The following is an 18109-nucleotide window of genomic DNA, read 5'->3' as shown; positions in this document are numbered from 1 at the left end:
TGTTTATTCTGCCCTTCCCTTTTCAACATCTAGCAGGAACCTTACGCTCATTCTCTTTGCCTCTAGGACTGCAGTACCCAGCAATGAAAATAAACTTGGACTGGCACTGCAAAACCACAAGCAACTATTAATTAAATCCTTATCAGTTATTTCCACTGTCTACAATAAGACGCCATTTTTATGCCTTAGGGTATTGAATGATGAATCTGAAATAGGGTCTTGGATCCAAGTGAACTGTTCTCAACTTGGAAGACCACCAATATTCTATGACTTTTAACCTCCTCCGATTGAGTACTCAGCATATTCTAATCTGCAAGATGCCTTAAAAGTCTACAATGACAGAGTCACAACTAAAGGGTGTACTGGTTTGGCTAAGAACTTCTGCACGCCCTGACCCCCATGCCCAATCCATCATAATCTGGATTCGGGTAAGGGCCTAAGAGAAGTGAGTCTTATTTGCAGTCTTTGTAGAATGCTTGTATTTCGCCATCTCAAGGCAATTCCTGGTCCAAGAGATGCCTATAAAATTAAATAATTTCTGAGGTTTAGGGAGAGTTTTTAATCATTTTACAAAAGGACCTAGCATCACTAGATTCTGATGCACCCAATTCTTATTAGGGTGCTTAACGAGTTTGAGGGACCTTTTTCAATAAAATAAGAAATTTGGAACCTACAGGAGGTGGGTGTGCTTTGGAAGCATAATCTTCATGTCTTGTGACAAGATAAGCAGTCCACCAAAAACTGACTGCACCAGTTAAGAGTTTCCTGTGAGATTTACAAATTGATAGCAAGACATCACTGGAAGCCCGCTAGGTGGTTTACAATGCGTATGGGCTAGAATACAAATGCAGTTAGTCGTAATGAATCATCTTCAAGTTACCAACCTGTCTCAATGGGGCTGCTGCATTTTCTGGCAAGAACATTCTTGTTCTGGCTTTACTTTGACAGGTGTTTAAACACCATCTTTCTTTAACACGCTTATTCATTTTCTTTCTTATTTTAGCAGCTCTTTGCAAAGAGACATGTCACCCTGTGGATTTCAAACACATCTAAGACAATGAAAGCATACAGAGCCAGCAAAACCAAACAGAGAAAAGGAAGACTATATATGTAGTGACATTTGAGAACAAAACATTTTTCCAAATACAGTGCTTCACATTCAGGACCCTCAAAGAAGATTATAAAACCAGTCAGGTGGCCACATTAGTTACTGACTACACTGGGATTAGGATCCTGATAAGTAGTTTTGGGGTTTTTTTTTCCTGAACATTAATCAATTTAGTGCTCCAATCACAAGTTACTGGTATTGATTCCTTACACAATGGCAGAAACATAATGTCACATATTCCATTTCTTTCTTTCTTTCTTTCTTTCCTTTTCTTCTTTCCTCTCCTTTCCCTCCCTTCTTTCCTTTTTTTCTTCTTCCTCCTTCCTTTCCTCCCTCTCTCCCTCTTATCCTCCCTCCTTGCTCCCTGTCCCCTAGCTTGCTTGCTTGCTTGCTTCCTTCCTTCCTTCCTTCCTTCTTTCCTTCCTTCCTTCCCTCCTTCCCTCCCTTCCTTCTTTCCCTTCTCCCTTCTTTTTCTTTAAGACAGGGTCTCGCTCTGTCTGTCGCCCAGGCTGGAGTGCAGTGGCATGATCACGGATCACCACAGGCTTGATCTCCTGGATTCAGGTGATCCTCCTATCTTGGTCTCTTGGGTAGCTGGGACTAGAGGTGCACACCACCACACCCACATAATTTTTTCTATTCTTCGTATACATTGGATTCACCACATTGCCCAGGTTGGTCACGAACACATATTCCATTTTCTAAGTTTACTCCATATACTCAACAGCCTATGCTTTACCTCCTAAGAGTACTGCCTAGTCACACTAGTTAATTTACATTGCTGAAAATCACCTTCAATGCCTCCTCTTACTCAAGTCGTATCCACTGAATATGGCACTGTTAAGGTGAGTGGGGAAGAGGCCTTAATCAGTTAAGAAATGAAACTGAAAAATCAGAAAAAAGACAATGGATGCAGTGTGCTTATGGGACATTGCTAATAAATCCTGGTTTGTACACTGGTTTTAGGGACATGGCTTAAAATCCTTAAATGGCCTATTCAAAAAAATATAGAAAAAAGGGGCTAGGCACGGTGGCTCATGTCTGTAATCCCAGCACTTTGGGAGGCTGAGGCAGGTGGATCACCTGAGGTCAGGAGTTCGAGACCAGCATGGTCAACACGGTGAAACCCTGTCTCTACTAAAAATACAAAAATTAGCCGGGTGCAGTGGTGCATGCCTGTAGTCCCTGATACCTGGGAGGCTGAGGCAGGAGAATCGCTTGAATCTGGGAGGCGGAGGTTGCAGTGAGCCAAGACTGCACCACTGCACTCCAGCCTGGGTGACGGAGCACGACTCCGTCCCCAAAAAACAAAAACAAAACAAACAAAAACAAAAAAAGGACACTGCTATGGGCTGAACTGTGCCCCTCAAAACTCATATGTTAAAATCTTAACTCCCAGTACCTCAATATGGGACCATATTTGAATACAGGGCCTTTAAAAAAGTAAAATTAAGGTAAAAAGAGGTCATATGGGTGGGCTCTACTCCTGTGGGGTTATTATAAGAGGAGAACATTTGAGCACAGACGTGTGTGTGTGCACAGAAGATGGACTGTATGAGGACACAGAGGGAAGGCAACCATCTACAAGTTAAAGACAGAGGCTCTGAGCAGAAACTAACCCTGCTGACACTTTGATCTTAGACCTCAGCCTCCAGAATAGTGAGGAAATACATTTCTGTTGTTGCAGCCACCCAGTCTGTGGTATGGTGTTATGACAGCCTTAGCAGACTAATACTGTACAGACATTTACTATTATCTGCAAAGTTATTTATTAACATGTCGAAGGTAAAGTGAAAATGTCACACAGCTTTCAACCTCACCTCCACCTCAGCCCACTTGAAAGAAGGAAAAAGAAAAGTTCTTTGAAGGATTTTGCTATGATGACTTTATAATGGCTTCCTAAATTAAAACATTCTTGTTTGGAAAATGATGTATACGTATGTTCTGACATTCTGTGGTTGGATGACTGAAGGGGATTCAGTTTTTTAAAAGTGTACAGTTCTAAATTCTTCTAAAAATCTCATGTTTGATTTTATTCTTTTCATGTTTTCTTTAAAAAATTGGCAGTCAAGTACTTTCCAAGCAACAGAACATTAGTTGTGCACAGATGTATACAATTCTGCTTTAGAGGCCTTTAGGAAAATGAAGCACAGCGCAGTCAGGCCAACAGGAACCCACGGCATGAGCTCAGTTAACTTGTTCTGGTTTATTCCAAGTTTCCATTCTCACCCGGCTCTTTCATAAACAGGTTGGCAGGTCAACACAAGTTAACTTTACAGAAGAAGAAATGTTGAAAAACACAAAATACCTTTATAATAGATAATATTGATCAGCGCAATCCTGAATCATCCTGTTAGACTGCCCTTCTCAGTCCTGTGAGCCACCCAGCTGTTGTCAGAAACATTTTTATACAAGAAGGAAGGTCAGAGGGAATGTTCAGCACACCCTGAAACACCTTAGGCAACAAACAGTGGCCTTCCACAGGGAGGCTGGAAAATTCTTTAGAAAAAGCTTTTAAGAGACCCCAATTAAGATTGAATGGAATTTACTTCACACTGGGAAATGGGCTGCAAATAGGCACAAAATTGAAAGGAAAGGATGCCTAAAGTACAAACAGAGGCGAAAATAAAAAGTCAAACATTATCCAGAAAGGAACGCATGAACAGAAGTCTTAAATAAATGATTGCTTCCTTTTGGAATTTTCAGAATTTGTCGCCTACAGTTCTAAAAAGGAAAAGGGCTCAGCCTCCTTTTCAGAAATGTATTTTACTAAAATCTTTCTTATAATTCTTCCTACTCATTGTTAAACAGCTATTTTCATCTAGAGACCTGTTCTTTGACTTTGGCTTTGGGTTAAGTAATTAGCATGCAGCACCCTCAGATGAAGTTCACAGGGGTCTTCTGGAAAAGGCAACAAGTTGAAATTCTGTGGCCCTTTCCTAAACAGTAATTGGCATTCTGCTGATAACTTTCTTGCCTTCTAATGTAACTATATATTTACTTCAAACCTAGTTATTGTGGGAAATGCATTATTTTGCTGCTTATAATATTAACAAAATGAACATAAAAGCAAACAGGTTTCTGGCAATAATATTCCACAAGAATCTCAACATTCCACTTGACAATAGGAATATTTGCTCATGAACAGTTAATATGAATGACCCAATTCATCCCAACATTTGCGTACAGAACATCAGAGTCTCTGAACTGGATATTTTGTAACTTTTGCCTCAAGTAAAGAGAAAGACACACATAAATATTCAAATGAGGACTTTTAAAAATTTAAATACCGAGGGTCCGTGACTTACCATGGTTTGACTTACTATTTTTTTTTTTCACTTTATGATGGGCTTATCAAGATGTAATCCCATCACAAGTTGAGGAGCATCTGTACAGTACACCTAACCTATAATTTGTTTTCCAGAAGATGTTTCTCACCTTAGGAATCCTCTGGAATGTTTGTTGAAAACACAGACTCTGAGACCCCTCTCCAAAAGACTTTGATTTTGCTGACCTATAATGTGGGACCCAGCAGTCAGTATTTTGCACACTAAGTGAGTCTCACAATTGGGCACTTTTGTGAAATATCAATGGTAGTTTGTAATACCCCCAGGATCCAATCAGAACCAGCATCCCATAAAGATGTTGCATCCCTAAAATAAAAACACAGAAAAATACAGGAATACTACAATTATTCAATGTAGATCTTAAATGTGAGTCTTCTTTAAAAATGCCAGCACATTATTATCACAGTAAGCACGTTGTTAAATTAGTCTATGTACCATAAAACTTTTAAACTTCCACAAAATATTTTTTAGACCATTGCAACAAGCCAGGTCAAAGTTGAGATCTTGTGTGACTATAACCCAAGAAAGTCTTTCGAAATGAGTTAAAAGCTATTTGCTAAAGAGAAAAATCAAGTCTTCTAGATAAAAGGAAAATGTTCATCCTGATGAATTGGGAGGGATGGTGGTGTTTGTGCATATTGCAGCAAGTTTGCTTTGCTACCTTATGTCCCAGCCAAGCTATCAACCAAGCATGAAGCCGCAATAAAGACACGTTCTAATACAAATACTCAAAAACCACACGCCCCATGAGCTTTTCTCAAGAAGCACTCTGTGTGCTCTGCCAAAATAAGGAAATAGACACAGAAAGAAAAAAAAAAAAAAAAAGGCGTGGGATCCAGCAATCTGGAGATTCAACGCAAGAGGAAAGCGGAAGGAATCCCCCTGGCGTGATGAAGAGAGATCCCAAGACAACAGCCGGACAGTGGGCTCGGAGAAAATCCAGTCCACGTGGGAAGAGGGCAAAGGCTATGTATGAAGCTCTTCAAGATGAACCTGAAAGAATAACTCGAGTGTTCGAACATATTGACAAGCGATTTATTAAATACACAACAAGAGAAAGTATGGGGATGAGTATGTAGGACACTTAGCAATCTAACAAAAACACCAGTAGGAAAAACAAAAGGTATGTGGGAGAGAAAAAGAAATCGTGGTTTACCACAAGCCTTAGCTATCATTGGCATTTCTGCTGTTATATGGACGACTGATATAATCAAAAACACAATATAAGAATGCTGGGGCTGGGCGCAGTGGCTCACACGGGTAATCCCAGCACTTTGGAAGTCAGAAGTTCAAGACCAGACTGCAAGACCAGCCTGGCGAAAACCTATTGCTACTAAAAATACAAAAATTAGCTGGGCGTGGTGGCAGGTGCCTGTAATCCCAGCTACTCAGGAGGCTGAGGCAGGAGAATCACTTGAACCCAGGAACCAGAGGTTGCAGTGAGCTGAAATCAGGCCACTGCACTCCAGCCTGGGCAACAGAGTGAGACTCCGTCTGGGAAAAAAAAAAAAAAAAAAAAAGACTGCTGAGAACATGAGAAAATGGGAGAATAGGAAATAATAGGAAATGTATGATTTTGAAACGGGGAGAGGCAGGGGTTGGGGCAGGGTAAAAAAGAGAATTATGTCTTCGGTTTCCATATTGTGAGCTCAATAGATAGGTAGCAAAGAGCATGCTATTTAGAGACTGGAGAATTAAAGATTAAAGAATCAGTTTAAACAACTCCACATTTCTTAGATGCCCCTGAACTTTCTACTCAGGTCCTATTACTCTACTAATATATGACCTGGTCAAACAGAGCTATTCATTTATTTGACAAATAGTGTTGTTGTCAGGCATATATCTAGGAATAAGAAGAAACGTTGGTGAACAAGACAGATGTCTTTTAGATCATGGAGCTTGTGTTTCAGCAAAGACAGACAATGAATAAAACAAACAAGATCATCTGAGTGCTAAGTGCAATGAAAGCACAGAGAGCTGTGGGTGGCGGCCGGGGGGTGTTATTCTGGAGAGGGGTAGGCAGGGAAGGTCTCTATGAAGCACAAGGATGCAGCCGAAACAAGGAGTCAGCCTTGCGAAGAGCCAAGGGAAGAGTGTCTCAAATAGGGAGCAGTAACAGCCAAGGTCCATGAGTAGGACTGAGCCAGGCTTGTTTGAGGACTGAAAAAGGCAGTGAGACTGCAGCAGTAGAGAGGGGACCAGGGCAAAGTGATGGAAGATGAGGTCAGAGAGGTGGGCAGGGATCATATGGGCTCATGTAGAGCCTCGAGGGCCATACTATGCAATCTGGATTTCATTCCAAGTGCAGTGGGAGGACAGGAAGGTTTTGAGTGAGTGAGTGACATGATTTATGCTTTAAGAAATTACTTTAGCTATTCTGTGGAAAATGAATTGCAGAAGGGTGGGAATAGAAGCAGAAGAGCAGCTGGAATCTACTGCAGTTGTCCATGTAATGGATGGCCCCAGAGCTTGGATAGTGGCAGTAGGGACAGATGGAAGAGCATGGACTTGAGATACATTTGTGAAGAAAAAGGACAAGACCTACTGATGGATCCATGTGGAGGGGGAACAAAAAACCTAAGAATAACTCCTAGATCTTGGGCTAGAATAAGTGAGTGGTTGGGGTATCATTTGGTGAAATGTAGAAAGTCAAGGGAAGAACTGGCTTGGAGGACAAAAATCAAACCTTCTGTATAGATCTATGTTACCTCTGGGATGCCCAGCAAGTTAAGCAGACCAGTCAAATAGAGAGTTGCACATTTGAGCCTGGAGTGCAGAGAGAGGTCAGAGTTGCAGACACAAACTGGGTAACTCTGGGAGTTGAGAGTTGGGTGAGACCCTACTCCCATTTCTCTACCCACCTCTCACCCCAGATCAGGCATCCACTTCACCTTGCTGGATTATTCCAGCCTACTTCTTGGTCCCACTTTCAGTCTCTCCCCATGAAATCTATACTGCATGCGGCACGCCGACTCATCTCCTGGGCAAACCAATAATCATTTCTCCGGTTTGATGGAAAAAAAAAAAAAGCTTCAGTGTTTCCCATTGCCTGTGGCTCTCAGTATTGCCTTCCACCCCTTTCCTTCTCAGAGCCTGAATTCTTGTCCCCATTCTGTGTTGTGCCTCCTGATCTAGTCCTACAATTCTCTAGGTATCCCTTCCCTTCCACTCTCATTTCTGCACATTTTCACCAAGCATCTTCTAGACTGGACGCTTTGTGGGCAGGGTCTGTGTAGGATTTATCTTTGAAACTTCCCACCTTGCTTAGCATAACACTTTACATATAATAACTTTAATTTAGGAACTGCTTGCTGCATGAAGGTGCCACTCTTCTCCTTCTTAATATCCCCTCATAAAACAGGCTGATTTGTAGGACTATACCTGCCAAGCACATACCAGCACAGCTTTCCAGGATATTCTTAAGCAAAATAGCACTTCAGTCCTTCCTTGGCAGCCAAATTTCCTTAGTGTTAAGGGCTGCAGTGTTTTACTTGCCAGAAGGTTGATGTGAATAAAAACATCCAGCCCCTTGAAATGAAAATAAATGGAGGGATGGTTTATAAATATAAATGATAATGGTTAGAGCGACCTTTTAGCAAGTAATGTGATTTGCCCATTCCTTTCTGTATTTCTGTAGTGTTGGTTTTTGTTCCCCTGCTTTTGTGGGGAGGAAACAAGAAGTGTTTATTTTCTTAAGACTATTTCTATCCTTAATATCACCTTTGCACCAGTCGAGTCTTCATTAAACATTAATATTTTCTCCCAAGAAGAGACTAGCAGTTAACCTGCTATAGTAAAGTCCCCAAAGAAAAGAAAAAACGTTGGAATTTTTCCTCTATTCAAATTAAATAGGCTTAATTGTAAGATCAATTCTTACAATTCTTATTTCCTTCCCCACTGCATTAAGAAGGCAAGAGGTGATGTGTGACTTGCTCATTAGCCATTATGTTTTCAGACTGCTAAAAATAAAATAAATTTATTATTATTTTCTATTTCTGATTGCCAAAAATAAAATTAAAATGTTTGGGATATTACTCACTGACCAAATCGATGAGCTATGGACCAAAGAGAAGTAGGTGATGTTGAAACTTTGCTCACATTCTTTCTCTCAAAGTAAGTGACATTCACATTATTATCAAACAGACTAAAAAAACAATTAAACCTAAAAAGAAGGTGGCTATATTGGGACCAATGTTTTTGTTTTCATCACTGACAAAGGAAAAAAAAAAGTAGTTGAAAACCAGCCACTGAGCTTAAAGCTCAGAATCCACGCAGCTGGAGAAAAGCTAGTACAGTTGCAGGTCAGCTCATGACTTTAATTACAGACGAGGGCCAGGTGGACAGTGGATATGGAAACCTTGGGTTTGATCATTTCCAAAGCAGGGGAAAGCCATGACTGTCACACCAACTCTTCAAGAACAAAGTTCCTGGGTGGGCACAGTGGCTCACGCCTATAATCCCAACACTTTGGGAGGCCAAGGCGGGCGGATCACGAGGTCAGGACTTTGAGACGAGCCTGGCCAACATGATAAAATCTCGTTCTATTAAAATACAAAAATTAGCTGGACATGGTGGCTCATGCCTGTAATTCCAGCTACCCAGGAGGCTGAGGCAGGAGAATCGCTTGAAACCAGAAGGTGGAGGTTGCAGTGAGCTGAGATCATGCCACTGAACTCCAGTCTAGGCGAAAGAGAAAGACTCCGTCTCAAAAAAAAAAAAAAGAAGTTCCTCTCCTCTATGTGTATGTGTATGTACAAATAACTTTCTTTTTTACATATTTTTTAAATGGAACCATATTACTTCACAACCTGCCTTTTCACACGTTGATGCTATTTATCATAAAAATTGCCTTTAAAAATATTTTTACATCATTTTTAAATGGCTTATTCTATCACATGTCTGTATTTCAATAAATTCAACAAGTCTCTTGATGTTTGACTATTAATTCCAATTTTTGGCTTTTGTAAAAATTGTTTTTATGAGCAATTAATTATGTCTTTTACAATATACTTCTATAAGAGGAACTACTGTGTCTAAGAGTAGTCTAAGTGCACTTTTTTTTTTTGAGACAGAATCTCACTCTGTCATCCAGGCTGTAGTGCAATGGTGCAATCTCGGCTCACTGCAACCTCCTCCTCCCAAGTTCAAGCAATTCTCCTGTCTCGGCCTCTCAAGTAGCTGACATGACAGGTGCCCGCGACCACGCCTCGCTAATTTTTATATTTTAATAGAGACAGGGTTTCACCATTTTGGTCAGACTAGTCTCAAGCTCCTGACCCCAGGTAATCCACCTGCCTCGGCTTCCCAAAGTGCTGGGATTACAGGCGTGAGCCACTGCGCCCGGCCTAAGTGCACATTTTATCAAATATATTGCCAAACTGCTTTCCTGATAAGTTGTACCAATGTAAATTACCACAAAACAATTGTCTTTTGGGAATTACTCATTTTAATCTTTGCTATACTCATTGGTGATCAGTTGCATCCCTTTTTTTTTTTTCCATTTAATTGCTTAAACCTTAATTCATATATATACAAAGTGATCACTTATATTCTTCTTTGGTCAAGTGACATGGGCAAGTTACTTAGCTCTTGTACTTTGGTTTTCCTCATTTATAAAATGGGGATATTAATATTAGTTACCCCAGATGAATGTCATAAGTCTTAAAAAGTTAATTCAAGTAAAGCAGTTCAAGTAAAGTAGTTCCTGGTCCATAGTGAGTTCACAATTGTAACCATTAGATATTTTAGAAAATGTCTGTTCATGTTATTTCCTTGTTTTCTTATGTGGTTGTTTATCTTTTTGTTATTGACTTTTAAGAGGTCTTACTACATTAATGATATTAACTATTATTTTTTATACATAATTAAATATTTCTTTCAACTTTATTATTTTCCTTTTCAACTTTCTGATGTTAATTTTTTTGGCCATGTAAAAGTCTAAAAGTTTTATATTATTAAATCTATTCATCTTAAGCCAGAATAAATTACAGAGATCAAATAGTCAAAACACAAGAAAAATAGCAGAGGAAAGCAGAGGAAATAGCCCTAGTTTGTAAGAAAGAAAATGACTAATCAATTTGACTTAAAAATCTAAAGTTTTCTATAAAAAAAAAACTGTAAACAAATTTAAGGTACGAGAAAAGTTTTTTAAATGTTAAAATATATAATAGACATAAGGCTAATCTCCTGAAAATACAAATCTGTAAGAAACAATAAAAGTAAGGAAAGTCTATAGTCAATTCAAAGAAAAATAAATATAAATGTCCTGCATCACTCATAATTAAAATAAGATGCCATTTTTTAAATATAGATTTATAAAGAGTCTAAAAAATTATTTATGCACAACATTGTAGTCATGTACAGTTGTGTAGAGTGTTGACTGCAGTAGGACACCTAGGTAAGAGAATGAGTGGGAACTAAATTCCTGCTAATGTTCCACTTGTTAAGTCTGTGCTGTGGAGCTGCCTCACCAGAGGAAGTGACTTCTAATTCTCACAAGGCTATGGGCTAAGAGTGACCCTGATATGCAGTGGTGGTGACAGAGTACAGAAACACAAAGTCTCATATAATAAGCAGATACACTGAGAGAGCCTCTTTGAGAGTAATGTAGCAAAGTCTATCAAAATAAAACACACAAATCTTTTAACCTAGCCACTCTACTGCTAATACGTCATTAGGACATGTAGCTTGCAGTTGTCCATGTATGGATGGTCCCAGAGCTTGGATAGTGGCAGTAAGGACAGATGGAAGAGCATGGACTTGAGATATATTTGGGAAGAAAAAAGGGCAAGACCTGCTGATGGATCCATGTGGAGCAGGGAAGGAAAACCTAAGAATAACTTCTAGATCTTGGGCTAGAATAAGTGAGTGGTTGGAGTATCATTTGGTGAAATGTAGAAAGTCAAGGGAAGAACTGGCTTGGAGGACAAAATCAAATATTCCATTAGATCTACGTTACCTCTGGGATGCCCAGCAAGTTTTCAAGCAGAATTGTCAAATAGGGAGTTGCATATTTGAGCCTGGAGTGCAGAGAGAGGTCATAGATACGGATGTTCATTTCAGTATTGTTCACAATAGCATACACATACGCAGATAACCCAGGAACAATGTTAAAATACAACTGGATTATTTTAAAGGAAGTTTTGATATATCCACATACTATAATCGTGTTCATTTATAGGATTAAAGAGATCAAGATGGAAATATTTTCAAGTTATATTACACGAAAAATTTGAAGTATTGGGCAGTAAGTATAGTATGTCTTGTTTGACTGCTGACAAAGATATCTATGAATGAAAACTATGTGGAATGAAAAAAAATTGTTCATGCTGGGTTATAGATGGAAAGTGGGACTGGAGGATTCGGGGAGGGGGTAAACTCCTTTTTATCCCAAACCATCTTGTAATGTTTGCCTTCCTACCATGTGCATATTACACCGTAAAGCAAACAAACTCTATCAGTTTTTGCCTTTAGGACTTCTTCCTGTGCCTGGTTTACAAGGAAGTGGATAAATGTTCTGGACAAGACAAATACAGGGCCCTGAATAAAACTTGGAAGCCCAGAGACACAGATAAATACAGGTTCTATCACAACCTAGGTATGATCCTGCACACTTTATTTACTTGTTCTCTTATCTCTTAAAAATGGGGACAGTGGCATTGTCTGCCCTTTCAACCCAAGGGTTGAGGAGAAGCAGCCAAGTGTTGATCTGTGGCACTGTGAAAATGGGGTGGGGTTGGAAAAAACTAGAAGAAATAGTTACTAGATTCAGACACCTCCCTTCAGACAATACAGTCAGAGTACTGTAATTCTTGGAATAAAAAAAGAATATAAATAATACATACCTCTCATTCATATAGTCATTGGGTTAAAGCAGTCAAACTATTTGCTGACTCATTCATATATTCATCAAAAACTTATTGTATCCAATCTACCATGCTCTATACTTGGCAATGAAATACCAGAAATCTCAGTCCTCCTAAGGCATGATGCCAGAGGGTACTGAAACCATCCTATTTGGGGGCATATTGTTTTAGTCTGTACTTAGAAATAATGGATCCAATTCTCAGTAAAATACTTGTAAACCTAACCCAGCAACATACAAAACGGATTATACACATTACCCAAGTGAGATTTATCCCAGGAATGCAAGGTTGGTTTAACAACCAAAAACCAATTAATGTAACGTGACAAATGAATAGGATAAAGAACAAAAACCACACGACCACCTCAATAGAGGCAGGAAAAACCTTTGATAAAATTGAACAATCTTTATGATAAAAACACTGACAAACTAGGAATAGAAGAGAACTTTTTGACAAAGGGAACCTATGAAGAAACCATAGCTAATAGCACAGTTAATGGTTAAAAAAAAAAAAAAAAAAAAAAGACTTTTCTTTGTTAGATCAGGAACAAGACAAAAATGCTCACAACTGCTGCTTCTACTTAACATTGGCCTAAAGGTTCTAGCCAGAACTATTAAATAAGAAAAAAAAAAAAAGGCATTCAACTCTAAAAGGAGGAATTAAAATGTTGTTTCTTTGCACACGTAAATAGATCTTGTATATAGTATGATCTTGTATATAGAAAATCATAAGGAATCCACTGAAAAACTAGTAGGACTAAAAAATGAGTTCAGGCCAGGCACAGTGGCTCATGGCTATAATCTCTGCAATTTTGGAAGACCCAGGTGAGTAGATCTCTTGAGCTCTAGAGTTTGAGATCAGCCTGGGCAACACAGCAAAACCCCATCTCTACCAACAATACAAAAATTAGCCAGGCATGGTGGTGGGCACCAGTGGTCCCAGCTACTCAAGAGGCTGATGTTGGAGGATCACTTGAGCCCAGAAGGTTGAGGCTGCAGTGAATGAGCCATAATCACACCACTGCACTACACTGAAAACTACAAAACATGCTGAAAAGAGAGAAGATATAAAGAAATGGAAAGACATCTATGTTCATGGATTAGAAGACTTCTTATTGTTAAGATAGCAATACTACCCAAATTGATCTACAGGTTCAATACAATTGCTTCAAAATCCTAATTGGCTTTTTTGCAGAAATCGACAGGTTGATTGCAAAACTCATATGAAAATGCAAGGGAACCAGAATAACCAGTAGAAACTTTTAAATGAACAAAGTTGAAAAACTCATAGTTCTAGGTTTCAAAATTTGTTACAAAGCTACAGTAATCTAGACATTGTGGTAATTGGCATTACCACATTGAGAGTCCAGAAGTAAACCCTTACATATACAGTCAATCAATTTTTGACAACAGTGGAACACCATTCAATGGGGAAAGAACTGTCTTTTCAACAAATGGTGCTGGGACAACTGGATATTCATATATAAAAGAACGAAGTTGAAACCCTACATCACACCACACATAAAAATTAACTCAAAATGTATTACTGAACTAAATGTAAGAGCCAAAATTATAAAACTCTCGGAAGAAAACATAGGTGTAAATCTTCTTGCCTTGGTTAGGCAGTAGTTCTCAGATGTGATACCAAAAACACAAATTACAAAAGAAAAAGATTGATAAACTGCTCATCATCAAAACTTTAAAAATCTGAGCAGCAAATCACACTATCAAGATGAAAGGACAACCCAGAGAATGGCAGAAAATATTTGCAAATCATGTATCTGACAAGGGATTTGGATCTAGTATATAAAGAACTCCTAAAACTCCAACGGAAGTCAAATTATCCAGCTAAAATTAGGCAGAGGACCTGAAGACATTTTTTTCCAAAGAAGATATACAAATGGCCAATAAGCACATGAAAAGATCCTCAAGGTCATTAGTAATTAAAGGAAATCAAAACCACAGGATATAACTTCACACCTACTAAGATGGCTATAATCAAAAAGACAGTAGCAAATGTTGGTAAGGATATGAAGAAATTGGAACTTTCATACACTGCTGGCAGGAATGTAAAATGGTCTAGCTTCTTTGGAAACTGCTTGGCAACACCATAAAAGGTTAAACATAGAACTACCTACCATATAATCTAGCAATTCCACTACTAAATATATACCTGAGAAATGAAAACATATTTTCACAACAGCTTGTACATTAAGTTCAGAGTAGCATTATTCATAAATAGCCCAGAGCAGAAATAACCCAAATGTCCATCAACTGATAAATGGATAATTAAAATGTGGCTTGTTCATACAGTAGAATATTATTTGGCAATAAAAAGAAATGAACAACTGATACATGCTACAACATGGATGACCCTTGAAAACATTATGCTAACTGAAAGAAGCCAGTCACAAAATGACATATTATGATTCCATTGATATGAAATGTTCTCACTAAGCAAATCTATAGAGACAGAAGAGTTGATTAGTGTTTAATTAAAGTAGAGCCCGCTGGTTGAATAGGGTGGGAATAGAGACTGAGGGTCACATTACACTGTGAACAAACTGAAAAACAATGAACTGTACACTTTCCATGGGTGAATTTTATAGTATGTGAATTATACGTCAATACAGCTGTTTTTTTAAAAAATAATGGATCTAACTGCATATTTTCAGAAAAAATTATTAATGGTCTTCCTAGAACCCAGAGAATTAGGTGCAACCTAAATTGAAAGGCTCTAGAGAGCCTAAAGTCAAAACGGGGAGAAGCAAGCTAACTTCTAGCCTATAATGAAGATTTTTACAAAAGGCCAAATTGAGCGATAAGTATGAATAATTAAACTCTGTGCTATTGATTCCTTTGACTTTAACAGATTTTCGCCCACTAAGCAATTAAGATGAGAATCATCTTTAATACTGTAATCCGAAGCAGCTGCTCCAGACTTAAACAACTAGTCAATGGCTAAGATCAAACAAGGATCTTCACACCATCTGTAAAGCCAGAGTTAAACAGCTAGCAAGGAGTGAACAAAATACCTGGAATAGTAGAGAGTTTGACAGTCTCAGACTCAGAAAAATACAGACATGAATATAAAACTCAGCGAACGTTATTTTATTTATTTTTTATTTTTTGTTTTTATTTTTTGGTTTTCACTTAGAATCTGATGACAAACCTTCAGGGCAACGGGGTAGCTCTAACAGACTTAGAAATACTGGATACCACGAGAAAATTGTTCTGCTTTTACAATACCACAACTTAAGTCATAACTACTGTCAGCCCTTAACTGAAAAAAAACCCTCGATTTATGATGTATGGATTGGTCATTTCAATTCATACACATTTTTAATCCACAAAACTGAGGACCTGCAATTTAAGAATAACACCATTGTGTGAGATATTTCTCTTAATTATATTCTACGATCAAGCATAACTTTTTGTTTAAAACACTTTTTACTTAAGTAGATTACAGTTTCTCATTATAATCAGTCATTTGATTTGGAATTATAGCAATCCGGGTGTTTTTTGCTGTACTGGGTAAGAAGCAGGGAGTCTCACTTCAGGATTTTATTTGCTTGTTAGACATCATTTATATAGTACTCCTTGATTTTTATTAAGGCAAAATTTGCTTTTCTAATATTCACTCGAATAACATTTTGTGATAAAAATCACTAAATTCAGGACAATACTTTCTGTATACCTCTCGTATTGGAGTACTAATTTATTTCTATCTTTGCCGGTGCACAAATTTAAAAATATAACCCTTCCTTGAAATGAAAAGAAGTCTCACACTACTTTAAGGTAGGACAAAGGAAATCGAGTCTTATTTGCACAAAATAGTTTTACTAAATTTAAAATCCTACTAATAGTTTTACTAAATTTAAAATCCTAAATTTAAAATTGAGTAGGATTTTAAAAATCTCTCGAAAAGCTATCAACATGAAGTCTTTTTGATGTTCAGAGCTGTAGCCATGTCATTAATGGTAAAGAAGGTATATTCTGATTCTGATGTCTCTTCTTTGCAGAGAGGTCTTCTATGATATTAACAGAAACCTCAGGAAAGCTTGTGGTATCTCAGGGAGTGAAGCTGTGCTACCTAAAGAAACCCACTGGGTATAAAGTGGGGTGGGAGGTTGGAATGACAGAATGCTATCTAGCTAGACATCCTGAGGCAGATTAAAAACCTTCCTCTGTGCCCTGTCATTTCCTTTCAGCAAGATCCTGTTGATGTTTGCACAATTTCAAAAGTGTATCAAATATCTCAATGAACGACATAAATGGTCCCTTTGAGTTTTATTTTTAATCGTTGATGGAAAAATATCAAAATAGTACCTTTTAAATTTATTTCCTTATCCAATCACAAGTAACACCACCAAACAGTTTTTTTTTTTTTTTTTAAGCCCTACACTGCTGGGGAAATGCCAGACGTACCTTCCTTCCCTCTTTTTGTTTAAGAAAATGGAAAAAAAGAGACTTTTAAAACAGAGCATTAGAACTCAGACACGTTACACACGTTTCCATAAAACTAACTTTAGTCCTGGAGAACTAAGTTCATGAGATATGTTTCCCTAAATGTTATAGCTGCTGTGTCTATTATAAACAAAACAAGTCTCATTTGAAACAATTACGCATTTCGGGGGTAGTTATTAAGTATTCAGCGTTCTGCCAGGATAAGGCGATCAGCGCTTCTGCTCCGAATGACAAACCATAAATCAGTTGACAAGCTTGAAAGCATTCATTCCTAGTCTGCTTGCAAGCCAAGCGTAAATACAGAAAAACCTGTTGGCATGTTTCTCTTGCTCTCTAAGTTTCGCGTTTTTAAAAACACAGTAATACACAAATGGCGTTTCCCGTAAGTTTCTGGCTTCGAAATAATTTGGATACAAAACCACAGCGAAGCTCCGCGCACAGAAAAATGGAGCCTGTGCCTTTAAGGTAAAATCGGCTGGATCCCAAAAGGCATTCCTCTTTCACGACAAAGAGTTTGGCGAGCGCTACCTCTGGGGTTTCTCCGAGGGACTTGGCGGGTCCGAGCGGAACCCGACCAGACGACTAGCCCTGCCTGCCCTGGGGCCCCGCCGCCAGCCCCGCGCCCGCGCCCGCGCCCGCGCGGCGGGAGCGCATCGCGTGCGCCCGGGACTCACCGCTGCCGGGCTGCGGGGACAGCGTGGACACCGAGGTCTGGCCCATGACTGGGGTCGCAGGGCCAGGTCCAGCGATCACGCGGCTCCTTTGGTCCTTCGATCATGGGTCCGCTCCCAGCCAGACTTCCAAGCGTTCATGTCCCGGCCTGTGCCTAGCGGCCCGCCGGGTCCCCTCACCTTCTCCCCCGCGCGGGTCTCCCAGCCCGGCCGGCCGCAGCCGGCGCGGCGGATCCTGCCCAGCGGATGCCTGTCATTCCTCTATGCAGATTAGCTGGGGTCAGGGGTCACGGGGGAAGAAGGGGGGTGAGGGCGATAGGGAGGGGAGGAGGGGGAAGCGGGGGGAGGGCGCAGGAGCAGGGGATAGGGGAAGCCCCCGGCCGGCCCCGCAGCACCCGCACACCCTCAGGGTGGTAGGGAGCTCAGGCTTTCAGGCTACTCCTCTTTAACTTAAAAGGTTCAAAGTCAAATGATCCTTAAGGACTACAAGAAAATGAATTAAAGTATTTAGTCACGGTACTTAATTTAACAAAATTTGTTTCTTAAAAGTTATTTCCTTCCTTACATTCTATTTGCGGTATTGCGGCACTCTCATGTCCCGTGCCTATTTTTTTTTCTCGTTTTAAAAATTACCTTCCTTTTAACAAATATA

The 18109-nt window shown here is 39.3% G+C and overlaps 1 protein-coding gene across 8 annotated transcripts in view; it reads right to left on the bottom strand.

Moving 5' to 3' along the window:
• The window catches only part of PHACTR2 (phosphatase and actin regulator 2), a 301180-nt gene that overhangs the window by 142782 nt on the left and 140289 nt on the right, over positions 1 to 18109 (bottom strand). The window contains exon 1 of one of the 8 annotated variants that reach the window (XM_008006802.3): positions 17461 to 17714. The exons of 6 other annotated variants lie outside the window; for them this stretch is intronic. In XM_008006802.3, coding sequence (XP_008004993.3) covers positions 17461 to 17506 — 46 coding nt within the window. In that variant the 5' untranslated portion in view covers positions 17507 to 17714. Of the gene's footprint in view, positions 1 to 17460; positions 17715 to 18109 lie in introns of those variants that run through there. One more of the 8 variants, XM_038000780.2, reaches the window with a different exon arrangement.

This window comes from Chlorocebus sabaeus, chromosome 13 (assembly GCF_047675955.1).
Source record: "Chlorocebus sabaeus isolate Y175 chromosome 13, mChlSab1.0.hap1, whole genome shotgun sequence".
In the NCBI taxonomy this organism is placed as follows: domain Eukaryota; kingdom Metazoa; phylum Chordata; class Mammalia; order Primates; family Cercopithecidae; genus Chlorocebus; species Chlorocebus sabaeus.
Note: the sequence above shows the minus strand (reverse complement) of the source record. Positions and strands in the feature narration are given on the sequence as shown.